The 16,825-nt window shown below is 39.4% G+C and overlaps 1 protein-coding gene and 1 non-coding gene across 2 annotated transcripts; one reads left to right on the plus strand and one right to left on the minus strand.

Moving 5' to 3' along the window:
• Window positions 1–2,028: 2,028 nt before the first annotated feature.
• On the plus strand, window positions 2,029–9,642 carry LOC131230668 (GTP-binding protein SAR1A-like). Its single transcript, XM_058226567.1, has 3 exons — window positions 2,029–2,409; window positions 2,764–2,895; window positions 9,054–9,642. Exons 1-3 carry the CDS (start codon window positions 2,281–2,283, stop codon window positions 9,372–9,374), a joined length of 582 nt encoding a protein of 193 aa, XP_058082550.1. The 5' UTR covers window positions 2,029–2,280; the 3' UTR covers window positions 9,375–9,642.
• Window positions 3,786–3,979, minus strand: LOC131231991 (U2 spliceosomal RNA). The gene has a single exon (XR_009164602.1). It is a non-coding gene; the product is annotated as a U2 spliceosomal RNA (small nuclear RNA).
• Window positions 9,643–16,825: the final 7,183 nt, after the last annotated feature.

Consider the following 16,825-nt stretch of genomic DNA (forward strand, 5'->3'; position numbering starts at 1 on the left):
AAAGCAGGGGACGTGGATTTCCTGCGAAAGCAGAAGTTCCTGCGCAAGCATGCTGGGTGGGTCCCTCCTAGATGTTTGTGAGAAATCCACACTGTCCGCACGTTTTTAGAGCTCATTTTAGGATGTATGACGAAAAGTGAGGTGGATACCACACTCAAATGGGACACGGGAGAGGAAAAAGTGGCAATTCAGTGAGAACCGTTGAAGTATTCTTATCGCTATAAAAGTTTTGTATCAGGCTATCGTTTTGGTATTTTCACTTCATCCCATTAGGAATGACCTTATAAACGGTTTGGATAACATATAAACATCAAGGTGGAGCTCAGGAAGATTGCAACGGTGGGAATTTCTTTCCCCAATTTTCCCTTTCGTGTGACCAACTTGAGTTTTGTATCCACCTCAAGTTTATACACACATACTAAAATTAACTCTCAAAACGGACGGACGGTGTGGATTTCTCACAACCATATCGGTGGGCCCCACCCAGCATCCTTGCGCACGAACTTCATGCGAAAGGCTTTCGCAGGAAATCCGCGTCCAATCAAACGAAATCGGATTGTGTACTGAGTTACTCAGTACACTCTTACCGTACTGAGTAAACTCTGTTAGGCTCACTCTGAATGCACGTGGTTTATCTACGCTGTCCATCCGTTTTTAGAGATCCTTTTAGGCGTCAAGATCAAAATTTAAGTATATCCACACCTCAACTGAACCATACCATATGAAACAGTGGAAGTTTTGGTTTTCACCATTAAAAACTTTCTGAGTCACGCTGTAATGTTTAATTTTCATCCAACCTGTTAATAAGATCAAACAGAAATGGATGAAGGGAAAAAAAAAATATCAGCTTGATCTAAAACTTCTGTGGCCCCTAAGAACTTTTCAACGGCAGAAGTTCAATTCACACTGTTTACATTGGTGTGGTCCACTCGATCTTTTTATAGGTTTTATTTTTGGGCTAAAGCCTTAAAATTATTTGCTAAAATGAATGAACGGGTTGAATAAAATGCATGAATTAAGGTGAGCCCCACAGAGTTTACTCAGTACGCTAAGGGTACTGAGTTACTCAGTACGCAATCCGCTTCCTGTTCAAACAGTCAGCTGGGCCACACCACAGGAAACATTGACATGGTAATGCTCAACATAGGTACCAACCACGTTGTTTGTATTCCATCCAATCCGTTAATCAGGTGCGCACCGCCAACATGGATTGATATCACAAAAATAAACTAGTAAAAAACTCAGGTGGGCCACACTGCATGAATTTATAATTTTTAATTGCATTTTTACGCTTTTTCATGTCTCCGAGCATCTGATCCCTTACCATGTACAGCTATCATGTGATGACTAAACTGATGAACGGAGTAGATGTCATGAAAACATAAAGGTGGACCCACAGAGCTCGGGGTTACACACAGGACCGGAGTTCTCAGCAGCACCGGTTTTACCCAGTGCGTAAAACTGGGCCAACCGTGTTTAATATATAAAAATCCATTCCGTCTATGAGGTTCCATCCTCGATTCTAGATGCTGGAGAGAAAAAGAAACTAAGATCTACTACTCAGGTGGGCCACACTACATGGAACAATGGGGATGGGATGCAAACCATGGCTTGTATGTGGATCAAAAACGGCATTTATCTTTCATCAAACCCGTTAATCGGATGTAAATCATCAGGATGAAGTGAAATTACAAAAATCATCATGATCCAATACTCAATAGGGCCACACTCTGTTAACATATAGCTTTTGGAGAAATGTTACGTTGTTGCAACTAGACGTAGCTCATTGTAGTTTGGTGATCATTTGTATGTACGGTTAGAATAAGGTTTTTCACCTTATGGACGGAGTGGATCCAATATATGGGCCCCACAAAACTTGGGTGTTTTACGCTCTTGGAAGCGTCCCTACAGCAGATGTTGTAGAGGATTCCGGTGCAACACTTGCAAGAACATCGTATTCCTTACTGGCCAAGCCGGGAAACCAAATCCAGCTCATGCTATAAATGGCCCCAAATAGCTAAAAACACAGAGAACGCATTTTTCTCCATTTTCTTCTCTGCATCTCTCCTGTCTCTCTCTCCTAGGGTTTTTCTTCCTCTCTCTCTTCTGTCCGTCCATCATCAGTACCCAGGAATTTCTGTTCCGGCCCTTCGATCTTCTGATATCAACTTCAGGGGATTACGATTGCCGGATCTGGTTGCTTTTCCGATCGATTTCTGCCTAGCTTCATCGGAATTCGTTTGATCTGTTCGGATCGGAGGCGGATCCTTGTCCGAGATCATGTTTCTTCTCGATTGGATCTATGGCGTTCTCGCCTCGCTCGGTTTGTGGCAGAAGGAGGCCAAGATCTTGTTTCTAGGGCTTGATAATGCCGGAAAGACTACTTTGCTTCATATGTTGAAAGACGAGGTCTGATTTCAATATTTTCTTAGAAATTTCTCTGTTACCTGTGATTTTCGCATTAATTTCATTCAATTCAAACATATTTTCGTGATTTCTTCTTTGTGCTTTTTCGTGATTTTTCCGTTTTTTTTTTCTTGCGAATTTTGTTTCACTTTTTACGTGTTTTGTTGATTTCATTATTGTTTCTTTTTAATTATTTGATTTTTCTTGGATCTTATCAATGACATGTGACATTTTTTTTTCATATTCTAATTTTTGTATTTTGTTGTGGTTGTTGCCAAATCCTGTACGTATATTTTCTCAATTTTCTTGCAATTATTGGATTTTTGTTTGATATATTTCTCATTTGGTTATTGGTAGAGACTAGTTCAACATCAGCCGACACAGTACCCGACATCTGAGGAATTGTGCATCGGAAAAATCAAGTTCAAGGCTTTTGATTTGGGAGGACATCAGATCGCACGCAGGGTCTGGAAAGATTACTATGCGAAGGTTGGATCCGTTGCCTTTTTTGTGTTTTATTTATTTTTAATTGGATGTAATGGTTTTATCTGCGGTCTCTGCATCTTTTCAGTTTTTTTTTTTTTTTTTTAATGTCTTCTTATGGTGTCCCATGCTTGATATCTTTAATTGTCTTCTGCAAGTTGTATTCTTCTCTGTACAATCTTCTTTGTTTGCATGTCTGAGATATCCTTGAAGTATAGGATGTTTGCCTTCCCTCTTTATATCATGTAATTTCATTTCTTTCACAGTGCTTATTTTGCCTTGGGGCAATTCGAGGCGTGATGTCTCTTCATTGGTTGCAAGCAGATTGACATGTTCTGTTTACTAATGCAGTGGATTGAAATATTGAAGCAATTTTAAAGCTCTTCTTTGTGGATACCAATCTCTTCCTACTGTCCCATCGATATAACTCTAAAGCTGATTTATATCTTCCTCTAAACTACTGAAACACTTATAGATGTGGTAGGTTCCCCTTCGTTTTCTGTGCAAATATTGGATGTAAGGTTGGCTTCATCAGTCATAAACTTGGTTGTGAGATGTCAGATGGTTGTATGGTCCTTGATAAGATTTCTGTGGGTCTTTGTCATCATCATCATCAAAGCCTTCCCAATTAATTGGGTTAGGCTCAAGGTATTCCATAACGGTAACAGTGGCCATACCATTACAAACTTATGATATAGGCTGTAGTGGACTTTATGGCCCTGTTTTGGCCCCGTAATGGGCCATTTTTTCCGTTACGGCCCCGTAACGCATAATAATTACTACCATTACTGTTACATAACGGCCGTAACAGCTATTACATAACTATTTTTTAATACCTTGGGTTGATTGCATGAATCCTGTCTTCTTCTTCTCATTTATTTATTTATTTATTTTAAGAGGGATGCGCCAGGCTCATGTAACAGTGCAATGCAAGGGTGACACTCGATGGCCCCAGCAGCAAGCTGCTGTGGTGGGCCATCCCCCAGAAGAAATTAATTTAATATCATGTGATCCGATGGACCACATATCAGGGTATTATACTGATAAGAACGTACTACACTTGATCTTAGCCAAAAGGCCAAGAAAGGTTCAAGCCTTTTCTACCTCCCACCAACATACTTTTGAGCCTTCCCCTTGCCCTCTCCAGGACCTTATGATTGTACCAGCTCATTCCTAAACAGCGCAGTTCTTTGATGCTGTTGCACATGATCAAACCAAAGACTTTCCCTCATCTTATTACCTATTTGTGCTATTCTTAAGTTTGAATGCATTCATTTCTAATTTTATCCTTCCTCATGTTGCCACTCATCCATCTCAACATCATCATTTCAGATACACTCATCCTATGAATGCGTTGCTCCCCAACTGCCCAACATTCTGACTCATAAAGCATGGCGGTTCTTATAGCTATCCTATAAATTTTCTTTTTCAGTTTTAGAGTACCACATAAAATCTTATTTTCACTTATTTTTTGTGGTATTCTTCACAAATCTTGGGGAAGATTCCAACTTTGAAACAAAATAATTTCCCTCGCTAAGTAATTTCAGGACAAATGTCAAGGCTTAATTGAGGATTGGAAACGAATCAAGGAATTAAAGAACTGTACATGCTTGAATTTTTTCCATGGAAGTATGGTTGCTCATGCTAATATGCATTTGATATACCGTCTGTTATGGTTTGGGCATATGTGACTTGGATGCTGGTAATTTCTCCTTTTAAGTTTCTATGTCAGGGATGTGATGTCTTTTAGGACAAACCATGGTATCAGTTTTTCTTATTTCTTGTTACTATCTTCTATTATTTGGTTCATTAAATAATTTACAGCTAAGTAATTATGGGATTAATGTTAAGTCTATGATGACGATGATCCCAAATCTGATTCCTGTAAAAATCTTTGTTTGGTTATTTTTGTACAATGGGTGGCAGTTCCACTTCTGCATTGTATAAGATTGTTCTGCACTTTCTTTTAGGAAATCAATATTATGCTTACATTTTAAAACCTGTATTGGATTTTGACCTGTGTCCATTGTTAAATTGGTTCCAAATGGTCCAACCGTGCGTAAAAAAAAACTTCTGATGTCTAGTTAAATAAACATATAACATACAACCTATCATGCAACAAAAGCGCATGTAGCAGAGTGATTGGGATACTAACCTCCTAACTATGTGGTCAATGGTTCCACTTATAAAGAAGAAGAAGAAGAAGAAGAAAACAGGGAGTTCTGTCCCTACTTGCTGCTTGGATGTCTTCTTACCTAAAATTTGAAAAGAAATCAGTTGACAAGTTGACCTGCTTGGTCTAAAGCTTGACTCGGTTGCTTGGCCAATTGAATGTGGTCTGAACGATTGCTTCCTTACAAAGACTCTCTAAGTGACCTGGCCTTTTCTGCCCGGTTTGGGTCCAAACTGTCTGACCTGATGGGCTACTAAAGGGTTTTGAAACACTGATTTATGCCCTTCCTGATCGATGGGGCGTAGGTCTGCTTCAGGGTTTTGAAACACTGATTTATGCCCTCCCTGATTGATGGGGCATCTTTATGCTTTGTACTTGTGGTAATATGATAATGAGCTCTTATCTAGTATGAATTCAGCATACCTTATCATGGCGTGAATCTGCATGTGTAGCCCAAGTGATCCCCACCTATGATCAACACCTTCAATGGAAGGAATTCACTATCAGATTAGCCGAATTAACCATGATAGATAATCAAAGCCACACATCTAAGAACATGCGAAGTCAACGGTAAAGAGTAGAAAATGTCATAGTATCATTTTTGCAAACCCTTATTTGAATTTTGTAAGAGTAGAAAATGTCATAGTATCATTTTTGCAAACCCTTATTTGAATTTTGTAAGAGAAGAAAATGTCTTAATATCCATTTTGCAAACATGCATTTGAATTTTGTGATCACTCAGTTAGGGTTATATCACCATGTGCGATCCATGGTGGATCCTTCTTGTATGGTCCACAATGGTGGGTCCACTTGGGCCCACATATAAAATTGCACTAGTATAAGAGGTATGAAAAATCAGTATTTGGATTAGTGTAGTGAAAGGCTCCAGATGCACTCAATGCGCAAGAGCCCTAGATTGCCTAAGGTGCAAGGGGATGCCTAGACACAACTTGGATGACTCAGGTGCACACACACACACACACACACACACACACACATATATATATATATATAGGGAAAAGGTACTATGCAGTCAAGCTTATGGGAACTTCCCATGAGGTCGAGCTGTGTGGGCCCCACCGTGATGCTTGTCGACCATCAACACCGTGCAGGTAAGCCAAAACTTTAATCCCATCCCCAAGGTCAGAGGCTGAATCCAAGCAACTAAAGATACAAGAAAACAGAAAGTAATTTATTAAAGTTGTTTCATTTATTAGACACTTGGATATGCTTGCACGAAGTGTGAAGCGAAGCAGCAAAAATTCGAGCGTGGGTGCAGGGAAGTGTATATTTAAACAGCTAGGAAGCAAGAGCAGAAGTGGCAACTGTTTAGAAGGATCGTGCAACTAACCTCTAGTTGTCCACCAGTCCCTAAGACTAGTACCCTAATGCAGGGGCATTTTCACACTGGGCTCAAGTGGAGTGGCTTGTGGGATGTAGGGGAGGTGTTGATGTTCGACAAGCATCACGGTGGGGCCCACACAGCTCGACCTCATGGGAAGTTCCCATGAGCTCGACTGCATAGTACCTTTTCCCATATATATATATATTTATTATTGCCTTTATATCATCCATTATGCATATAAATGCAGATTGGTTATTTTAGAATTTTAGCTCTATAGGTATTTTTATTTTTGGAAGGTAAGCCAAAACTTTAATCCCATCCCCAAGGTCAGAGGCTGAATCCAAGCAACTAAAGATACAAGAAAACAGAAAGTAATTTATTAAAGTTGTTTCATTTATTAGACACTTGGATATGCTTGCACGAAGTGTGAAATCAGTATTTGGATTAGTGTAGTGAAAGGCACCAGATGCACTCAATGCGCAAGAGCCCTAGATTGCCTAAGGTGCAAGGGGATGCCTAGACACACCTTGAAGGACTCAAGTGCATACTTTTTTTTTTTTTTTTTTGCCTTTATATCATCCATTATGCATATAAATGCAGATTGGTTATTTTAGAGTTTTAGCTCTATAGGTATTTTTATTTTTGGAAGGTGAGCCAAAACTTTTATCCCATCCCCAAGGTCAAAGGCTGAATCCAAGCAACTAAAGATACAAGAAAACAGAAAGTAATTTAATGTTGTTTCATTTAATAGACACTTGGATATACTTGCACGAAGTGTGAAGCGAAGCAGCAAAAATTCGAGTGTGGGAGCAGGGAAGTGTATATTTAAACAACTAGGAAGCAAGAGCAGAAGTGGCAATTGTTTAGAAGGAGCGTGCAACTAACCTCTAGTTGGCCACCAGTCCCTAAGACTAATATCACACTGGGCTCAAGTGGAGTGGCTTGTGGGATGTAGGGGAGCACTCGGGGTGGGCAGCCCGTGTGAAGTGGGGCCCACAAGGGGGCCGAGGTCGTAACCCATGGGATGTGGGGCCTGTGCTATGAGATAAATGGATTGATTCGCCATGCTCTATCAGTTTGACCTTTTAGAGCAAGTGGTTAATTGTCCTGCATCATACCCTCTTAAAAAAATGCCAAACAAAAGAAGTAAGCATTCCAATTAAACCTTTCAGATTCATCAAAACCTTTGAAAAATGAATTGAAAATCATTTAAATGAATCAAACAATGACTATTGAGTCTATGTCATCAATCAAATGATCTTTCATAACCTTTCAAATATTGTAGAAAATCAAAAGTAGAACCCAAGTCAATTAAGCAGGTTAAGCACCGAACAAGCTATTCATCAAACTTTTAATAAAACCATTAAATGCAGTGATCTTACGTCACTGATAGAAGAAAGAAATCAAGAGTAAAAAGTTTCCTTGAGTTCATGAATATTTAAAAAAGAATTTGGGGGAAGTCGTATTTTCCATAAAGCGTAGCTCTCATCCAAAATATAGGGCAAGTTATTCTGTAATGATAACGGTGGCTGTAGCGGCCACCACCATTACCTTTACGATCTGGGCTGTAACGGCCGTTACAAATAATTTTTAATTTTTTTTTAAAAAATTGGAATAAAGAGCCTGAAAAACCTGTATCTGCCCATAACGGACTGTTACGGCTTTTATGGGGATGTAACAGGCCGTAACGGCGGTTATGGGTCTTTTTTTTTTCCATGACAGCCCTTACGTAATGTGTAGCCTGTTACGGTGCACCGTGATAATTGGGTGAATGTGTTTAAAGATGGTTTATATGATCCCGCGGGGGTGTTACCAATGTCCAAGTATCCCTCATTGGTGGTATTGACGTGTGGGTTTTTTCTTTTCTCGGGTGGATGCCAGGTGCGTGCTTGAAGATTTGTGCACACGGTGCTAGGCACTTGCGTGGGGTTTGTCGCTTTGCCCAGGGCCCGGATGAGGTGCATATGGGCTAGACACCTGAGGTGCCTAAGTTGCTTTCTAAACTACAAAATGACTGGATCATAGCTCTCACATAATTTTACAACTTTGCGCTTTTGTATTTCCAAAAGAAGAAAGAATAGGTGTTGCCATGGTATTTCCAATGGTTCCCTCTGTTTCTCCTTGTTTTCTATTCATGGTTTGCAAGTTGTGATTTGTAATAATATCAAGACCTATATCCATTCCATCTAATGATTCGAGTCTGGTGCTTTTATAATGAGGATGCCCCAAGCCCAACTCTGAAGTGAAGGTGTCTGGCCTGTCAGGCTGGGCCTTCTTGAAATTTGATATTTGCCCAGCCCAGACGCAGGCCATTTCCAGCTTCATTTGTAATGCCATCAGAACCATTGCATTGTGCTAGGATAGAGTTTTTCTACCATATGACAAGCTTATTCTTGAGGAATCAAGCACTGGTTTTTTAGGTCTGTGGTTGTCTGTTCGTCATCCCTGCATCTTGTGCTGTTGCTTATTGTATCAAACAATCTTTGTTTAGTTGAAAAAAAGTCATAATGGTCTTATAATAAACACCTTTACCATAAAAAAAGAAGTGTTAAGAGGAGATATTTTCGTGGGTTTTGTTGCATTAGCGTGATTTTCAGCCATACTGCAGTATCATTGAAGTGTGCATGGGTTATGTGATCTTTGCAGGTGGATGCGGTGGTCTACCTTGTTGATGCCTTTGACAAGGAGAGGTTTGCTGAGTCAAAGAAGGAGCTTGATGCCCTCCTCTCAGACGACTCACTGGCGACCGTCCCATTCCTCGTGTTGGGGAACAAGATCGACATCCCATACGCAGCCTCAGAGGAGGAGCTTCGGTACCACCTGGGCCTGAGCAACTTCACCACTGGGAAGGGGAAGGTGAACCTCACGGAATCAAATGTCCGCCCCCTTGAGGTCTTCATGTGCAGCATTGTCCGCAAGATGGGATACGGTGATGGTTTCAAGTGGCTCTCTCAGTACATCAAGTAGAAGGTAGGCAGAGGCAGGTACACATACCCCCCGTCAATCCCACTGTTTTTTTCGGCGCAGCTGCAGTCTTTTTAATCTAGGCTTTGAAATTGAAACATGTTGTTTTCTGTTCGTTGCTGTTGAAGAACCAACTGCATGTGGGGTCCAGCGGTTCTTGATCCCTGATATGTTAAGTGAACGTGTAATCTTAAACGGTCATATGAGGTTGGGAACTGCTTGTGTTTGCTAGTTATTTTACTATTGTAGGACCATCTTTTCTTTTTTTGGGTCACTCTGCTGTTTGGGAAATCCATATCTCGTGACTGGTGGATGGTTTTCTTTGGCTTCTTAACAGATTTTACTGTGACTTGTTTAGGCAACTTGTTATTATTATTATTATTATTTAATAGCCCTTTCCCTGTTTTGGACAAGCATGCAAAGCTGCATGAGCTTATGGTTCTAGAGTGTTGCAGTGTTTAAACTTGGAGAATGTTGCCTATGGTCTGCTTTCCTGTGGGCCCTACCCAATTGTTTCGGTAGCCAGTGGATCAAATTGCATGAATTGGGGATGGATGACCTGTGACCGTCAAACATGTACAGGTTGAAAGAATGGAACCATGGTCGATGGCTATCATCATCTGGTAGTGGTAATTAGTGTGATTGCAATTTCGGATTGGGGGTTTTCGCCGCAATTTTATTTTATTTTTTTAAATAAAATAAAATTCTCGTTGCGTTTGTAATTTGTGAAATTAGGCTTTGTTGATCCTGGCTGCCGGAGACGCCTAAAGGTGAAGCGGACCGCATGAATGGTCAGATGCGAGCTGTCATTAGGTGGGCCACGAGTTATGTTCGTCAGGTTGGCTACGAAGCATGGTCCGCGTTTTATATTAGAGTCTTGCCCTACGGGCCTGATCCTTGGGCTGCGTGTGATGTTCGTCAGTTGGGTTGCTGTCTATTGTAACCTCTTCACTAGGCCGTGGCAACCAACTCGGATTCTGCGGTGACCCCTGCTGTATCGAGCTTGGTACTGGTCGAAGCTCTGTAGGCACTATGATGTATTTGTTTTATCCACGTGGACCATCCATTTTGCCATCTCATTTTAGGGCATCGTCCTCAAAACGAGGCTGATCTAAAGCTCAAGTCGACCACACCCCAGGAAACAGTGGGGATTGAATGTCTACCGTTGAAACCTTCTTGTGGGCCACAGAAGTTTTGCATCAAGCTGATTTTTATGTTTTCCTTTCATTCGGGTTTGTGTCTTTATGAATAGGTTGGATGGCAAATAGACATGACGGTGGCCCCTAGGAAGGTTTCAACAGTGGTCGTCACTATCACGAGTGTTTCCTGTGGTGTGGTCCACTTGAGCTTTGGATCTACCTCACTTTTTAGCTCATACCCTAAAATGAGCTTGCAACATGAATGGACGGCGTGGATAAGATACACGCATCATGGTGAGGCCCACCCACCTTTTCCAGTTCCGATGGTAACTACTGAAACCCCAGTCCCAACCAAAGAGGCCGTAGCCATTCTGCAGAGTTCCACACAACTCTAGGGTTTTTGTGAAGCAGGATGTGTAAACCATATGCGGGGTGAGTCTGAAACTTGCAGTTGGCCGGACCTGAACATTAGACTGGGTTGGGTTTGGGCTGAAAATCCTAAAGCGACCAACATGACCTTGGGTTGGGCTTGTGTTTAGGCATTAAGCAACTTGACCCAACCCAAACCTGACCTTACTTTAAAGAGTACATATATACGAGTAACATTGCTTAAGAGTATATATACATACATTACTTCAAGAGTACATATACATGAGTTATATGATTAGCATGGAAAATAGGATTCAAGATTGGAACTGTAGTCTGTACATCCATGGTTGGGTTAGGTTCGGTTGACTCAACCTGATCTCCTGAGTTGTATGCGGGTAGGCTGATGTTACCTGAGCTTAACCTGCATCCTTAAAAGCAACGTCTTTCCCACCCGTGTCGCTTGGGTAGGAAATCAATACTGTCTGAAGGAATGCCCTCTGAAGATAACCTTTCTCGAAAAATCAGGCTGATCCACATTCATCTAGGCCGGTTGTTGTCATTGGTTCCATTGGCGTGGCCCACTTGATGAATGGACCTGCCTGTCTTTCTTTCTTTTTTTCCTCCAGTCGATCTTCATATTTGAGCCTGTGATTTCATGGTACCAATGTCCTGCACAAGGTACTTAAACCAGAGATCACACACGGATCACTTGCACACAGACTCTCCTGCAGCTTGGGTCCCTATTCATGGCTCAGTGGTAGACACTGTTTTAACGCTGAGGTCATGGGTTCAGTGTCCATGTGGTGTATGTGGGTGAAAGTGCTTTAGAAAAAAAAAGCTCTCTAGCAGCTCCACTAACAAGTTGGAGACATTCTAGTGAAATATTCCAATTGACCCCGCGATACATCAATATTTCAGAATCTTGGCTGTTTTGAATTTCTGGCAATTTAATCACAAAACTATTGCTAATTTGATGAAGTTTTTATTTAAGATCTAAGATAATTTATTTATACCGTAATACTTAAAATTTTAAATTTATATTAATTTACAATGTTTATTTTTAGTGAGAAAAACTCCAGTGCTCTCTGAGCATTATTAATTATATTGCTCCTAGTTGCATCTGTCACTAGGACAGTCCAATTGATGATCTGAACTCTGTCAAGTCCACAACAAATTTTTAGCCTCCTAGTAGGGGTGTCGATGGGCTGGGCTCGGGCCTAAAAAATCAAACTTTTGAATAGTCCTGACCCAGCGTGCGGCTCGAAACGGTTCAAAATCCGGGCAGAAACCTACCCAAGCCCGACCCGTTGACAGCCCTACCTCTAAGGCAAAAATCATACTTGATACCATGCTCCAATCCATTGCTGGTGTTGTCGCCATCCTTTTCCAAGCCATTGATGGGATAGCTACGATTGTCAATATACAAATAGATTGATCAAATTGCTGATTGAACATTTTCTGTTGTCTCCAGCAATCTATGATGGGATCACGTCATAACCTGTGACTCCAGGTAACAAGATACGCTGGTTTTCTCTCTCCAGTTGCGTGCTACACAGCTTGATTTTTAACGCGTGGAACTTCTCCGCCTCTACAATGATTTATGTTTTAGATCCACATCGTACATCAGTTTTTACAGATCATTCTAGAGCATGAGCCCAAAAATAAGGCACGTCCAAGGTTCAAATGAACCACACCACAGGAAGCAAAAAGGATTGAATGACTACCGTTGAAACCTTCCTAGGGTGCACTATGAGGTTTATTTGCCAGCTAATCTCTTTGTAAGGTCACACGGATAGATATAGATGAAGGGAAAATACAAATATCAGTTAGTCCATAGCCTTCCATGGCCTTAAAGAAGTTTTTAACATGTGTCCAATTTCTAATGTTTGTGTAGTGTGGCTCACTTGAGCATTGAATCTGCCTCTTTTTCTTATCTTTTTCCATACAATGATATGAAAAAATGGATGAACGGTGTGGATATAATACATACATTATAATGGAGCCCACTTAAGTTCATTTGTCAACACCTCCCCATTTTCTTCTGGAAACGGATTGGCCACTCCCCCTGCCACCGGCCCCGTGGCTGGTGGTCGGTTCTCTGTGTGCCTCACCATGATGTATGTGTTTCATCTATTCCGTTCATCCATTTTTACAGATCATTTTAGAGTTGATTCCAAAAATGAGAGGTATATAAATCTCAGGTGGACCACACCACAGGAAAATAATAGTGATTGAATATCTACCATTAAAATCATCCTAAGGCCCACTGTACTGTTTATTTTACGTTCAATATGTTGAGTAGGTCATACATGCCCAGATGAAGGGAAAAAACAAAGATCAGCTTGATTCAAAACTTTTATGGCCCCCAAAAGGTTTTTAATGGTTGACGCTAATTCAACACTGTTTACTGTAATGTGGTCAACTTGAGATTAAGATATAACTCATTTTTTGTCTCATACCATAAAATGATCACTAAAAATAGATGGATGGCATGGGTGAAACACATACATCATGGGCCCACAGAGCACCGACCACCAGCCATTTGCTGGTGGCAGGGGGAGTAGCCAATCCGTTTCCTTTTCTTCTCTCGACGTGGAACGTGCTGCACCGTGGGAGCGGATTAGTTGAGACTCCGACTAACCCAAGACGAGCCGCCTTTACCATGGTGCCCATCTTGACCTGTTTATCCTTTATCCATCCGGTCCATCCGTTTTTCTAGATCATTTTAGGCATTATCTAAAAAATGAAGCAGATCTAATTATCAGGTGGACCATATCATAGGAAACGGTAGTAATTGACCATTAATGGGCGACGAAAGTTTTGGATCAAGCTGATATTTGTTTTGTCTCTTCATCCAGGCTTAAGTGAACTTATCAACAGATTAGATGGCAAATAAAAATTACAGAAACATTAAGGTGAGCTCTAAGAAGTTTTTAATGGTAGGGTGTGTAGGCTCCACCTGATAATGAATCTTCTTAATTTTTAATATCATGCTATAAAATGATCTGAAAATTCGGATGGATGCAGTGGAAGCAGAATACACACATCAAAGTGGGCTTGATGGTAAGGGCTACACCGTCTTAGGTGATGCTGGGTCTCACTTAGTCCGCTACCCTATGCCACGTAACAAGTAATGGAATTTCTGAAATTTAAATGGGCCATATAATTATATATTTCTTAGATGCACATCATCCATCTACTTATTCAGATCATTCTAGAATAGGAATAAAAAAATAATGTACATTCAAATCTAAAGTGGATCACACCATTGAAGACAGTAGAAACTGATGCTGTTGTTGAAAACTTTTTGATGCCAAACAAGGCTATGGTCAAATTAATATTTATATTTTAACTTCATCCAGTTATATGTGATCTTATGAAGAAATCGAATGAAATATAAACTTCAGGGTTGTCTCTAGGATAGTTTCAACAGTGGTTTGTTCAATCCCCATTAGTTTTTGTGGTGTGATTTACTTGAGCTTTGAATGTACCTCATTTTTAGGCTCATCCTCTAGAATTATCTAGAAAAATTGATATACGGTGTAGATCTAACACAATAATCACGGTGACACTCAGGAAAGTTACAATCTTGAAAAGTTGTGTTGTGCAATAAGGGGGCACTTGGGGCATGCTATTAGATGGGATTGCGTTGGATGGAATTGTATTTGGTCCCTTGCAAATTTCATCCAACGTTTGGTGACAATGGGATGAGTTTGGATTCAGTGAAATAGAATTACATCTGATCCCATACTGGTTTTCATAGATTTTAAAATCCACTATACATATAGGCCTTACATTGATGCATGTGTTTTATCTATGTGGTTCATCCATATGCACCATTCATACATGTCATGCTAGTTATATACATGTATATTTCACAAACATCCATTGTGAATTTGGTTTGTTAATTACAATTCTATTGTCCACCAAATGGAATTTTGTTTAATGCAATATTTTCCTTTTGTAATAATTTTATCTTAAACATGGGATTGGATGACCCAAATACTATGATATTTTCCTACATGCAATCATTGTGCAATAACAATGTTAATCTCATCTAATATAATTACATACCATTTAATCCCACATAGTAATCTATTTGGGAGAGAGATTGGAATTTTCTGTGCCTAAACTCTGTATTTCAATGCCTTTAAGAGTAAAACGTAAAAATCTGAAAATCTCCCAATCGCCGAGAACTAGATTTGTCTCGTGGACCTACTTTGAATGGAGTTTGCCTCTAAGGCTCGAAATGCTGGCGCATCAGGAGCCATCGATTCCTCAGCTTCTTCACACAAACTAGAACATTCTAGAAGCAGGTTTTAGTGGCTGTGCACACAGTTTCATCCACCCAGCGGCGACGAGTGGTTGAAAGAAATAAAGAAAATATCCAAGACGGCGGATGAAACCACAACCACAGAGACCAATAAGCTGAGATTTTGAAAATCTAAATACATGAAACCGTATTATCGCGAGAACTTCGAAACTAAGGCAGACTTTAAAATATTGCAATTAATTCGTCATATTATCCCCATAAAATTGCCACATTAATTCGTTAAATAATAAAAAGTTTAAGTAATTTGTTATCTAAAAAATATATTTTAATCTCAAATTTAATTATTAATTGAAAATAATTATTTTTAAATATTTTTATTTTTGCAAGAGTTTTCCAATAATATCTTAAGAGAAACCTCAAACTTTGCAAATTTCTCCCAAAAAAATTTCAGCTGAGAATATACCAAAAACAAGATTTTGTGCCTTACTTGAGCTCAACTTGGGCCAGACCCGTACCAACGATGTGGGGCCCACACTGATGTATTTATTGTGCATCTACTTGGTTCATCTACTTTTTCGAATTTATTGTAGGTCATGATCTAAAAAATGAATCACTCATATATTTTGAACGTGTATGCAAATTTTTCTTTATGCTTTGTTTTCTCTTCTACTAAAATGATTATTCCAAAAAAGAAGGAAATGAAATGAAAAAAAAATAATTATATATATGAAATTGAAATAATTTTAAAGAATAACACTTGAGTTTTCAAAAAACGAGTACTATATTCGAGTTTCGAGAATCCAATCATTAAGAATTCCAGATAGACCATGATACACAAAAAATAAAAATAAATGTTATTTAATAACCATTGAAAACATTTTATGGACCAAAAAAGTTTTGGATCCAGTTAGTTTTGTTTTATTTTCTCTCATCTAATTTTGCATGACATTAATAACAAGTTGGTTATGCTAATAAGCTTTTAATTGTGAGAGTTTACAACAATTGTTTCCTATGATGTTTACTTGAAATTTGTATAAGCTTTATTTTGAAGATCATACATTAAAATAAATTGAAAAAAATATATGAACAACGTACATGTATAAGGAATATATTAAGGTGAATCCTATATTCAAGGTCTCACCTGCATTACTGGTTTTGAGTCTTGCTTTAGTCGTGCTCATAAGAAGTGATTTGTGTTCAAAAGAATACTCGGAGCCCATGTTTGTACACATGCATATGACGCTTTTCATTAGCACAGGATAATAGTGTGTGTATAGCTTCCTAATGGACACTCCGCATTCAAAGTGACAAATCTTGTTCTCAGCCAAAAATAGAAATTTCTAAAAAGAATTTCAGATTTTAAAATTTTTCTTTGGATAATGGGAAAAGAATTGCTGAAAATAAAATTCTCAAACTATTTATTACAAGTTAATTGTGTGGTAAATATTTTCTAAATCTTCATAATTTCATTGTAAAATCACTAAAAATAATAACCATGAGAAGTACGAAATATCAAGATAACACTGTTTGGTTCATTTCAGTTAAATTATCGTGGTATTTTAGAAATCTAGATATTTTAGAAATAAGGGCGATTTTGTCAGAACTCAGAAGCAACACAAGTGAAATAGACTTCCACCAAAGACTAGGTTTGGTGGGGCGTGTATCAGCCCACA

This window comes from Magnolia sinica, chromosome 17 (genome assembly GCF_029962835.1).
Source record: "Magnolia sinica isolate HGM2019 chromosome 17, MsV1, whole genome shotgun sequence".
NCBI classification, from domain to species: Eukaryota; Viridiplantae; Streptophyta; class Magnoliopsida; order Magnoliales; family Magnoliaceae; genus Magnolia; species Magnolia sinica.

Coding starts and splice junctions, on each gene's coding strand:
- LOC131230668 (XM_058226567.1), top strand. CDS start 2,281: ATGTTTCTTCTCGATTGGATCTATGGCGTTCTCGCCTCGCTCGGTTTG. Junction 2,410..2,763: donor TTCATATGTTGAAAGACGAG/GTCTGATTTCAA, acceptor GGTTATTGGTAG/AGACTAGTTCAACATCAGCC. Junction 2,896..9,053: donor GGAAAGATTACTATGCGAAG/GTTGGATCCGTT, acceptor TGATCTTTGCAG/GTGGATGCGGTGGTCTACCT.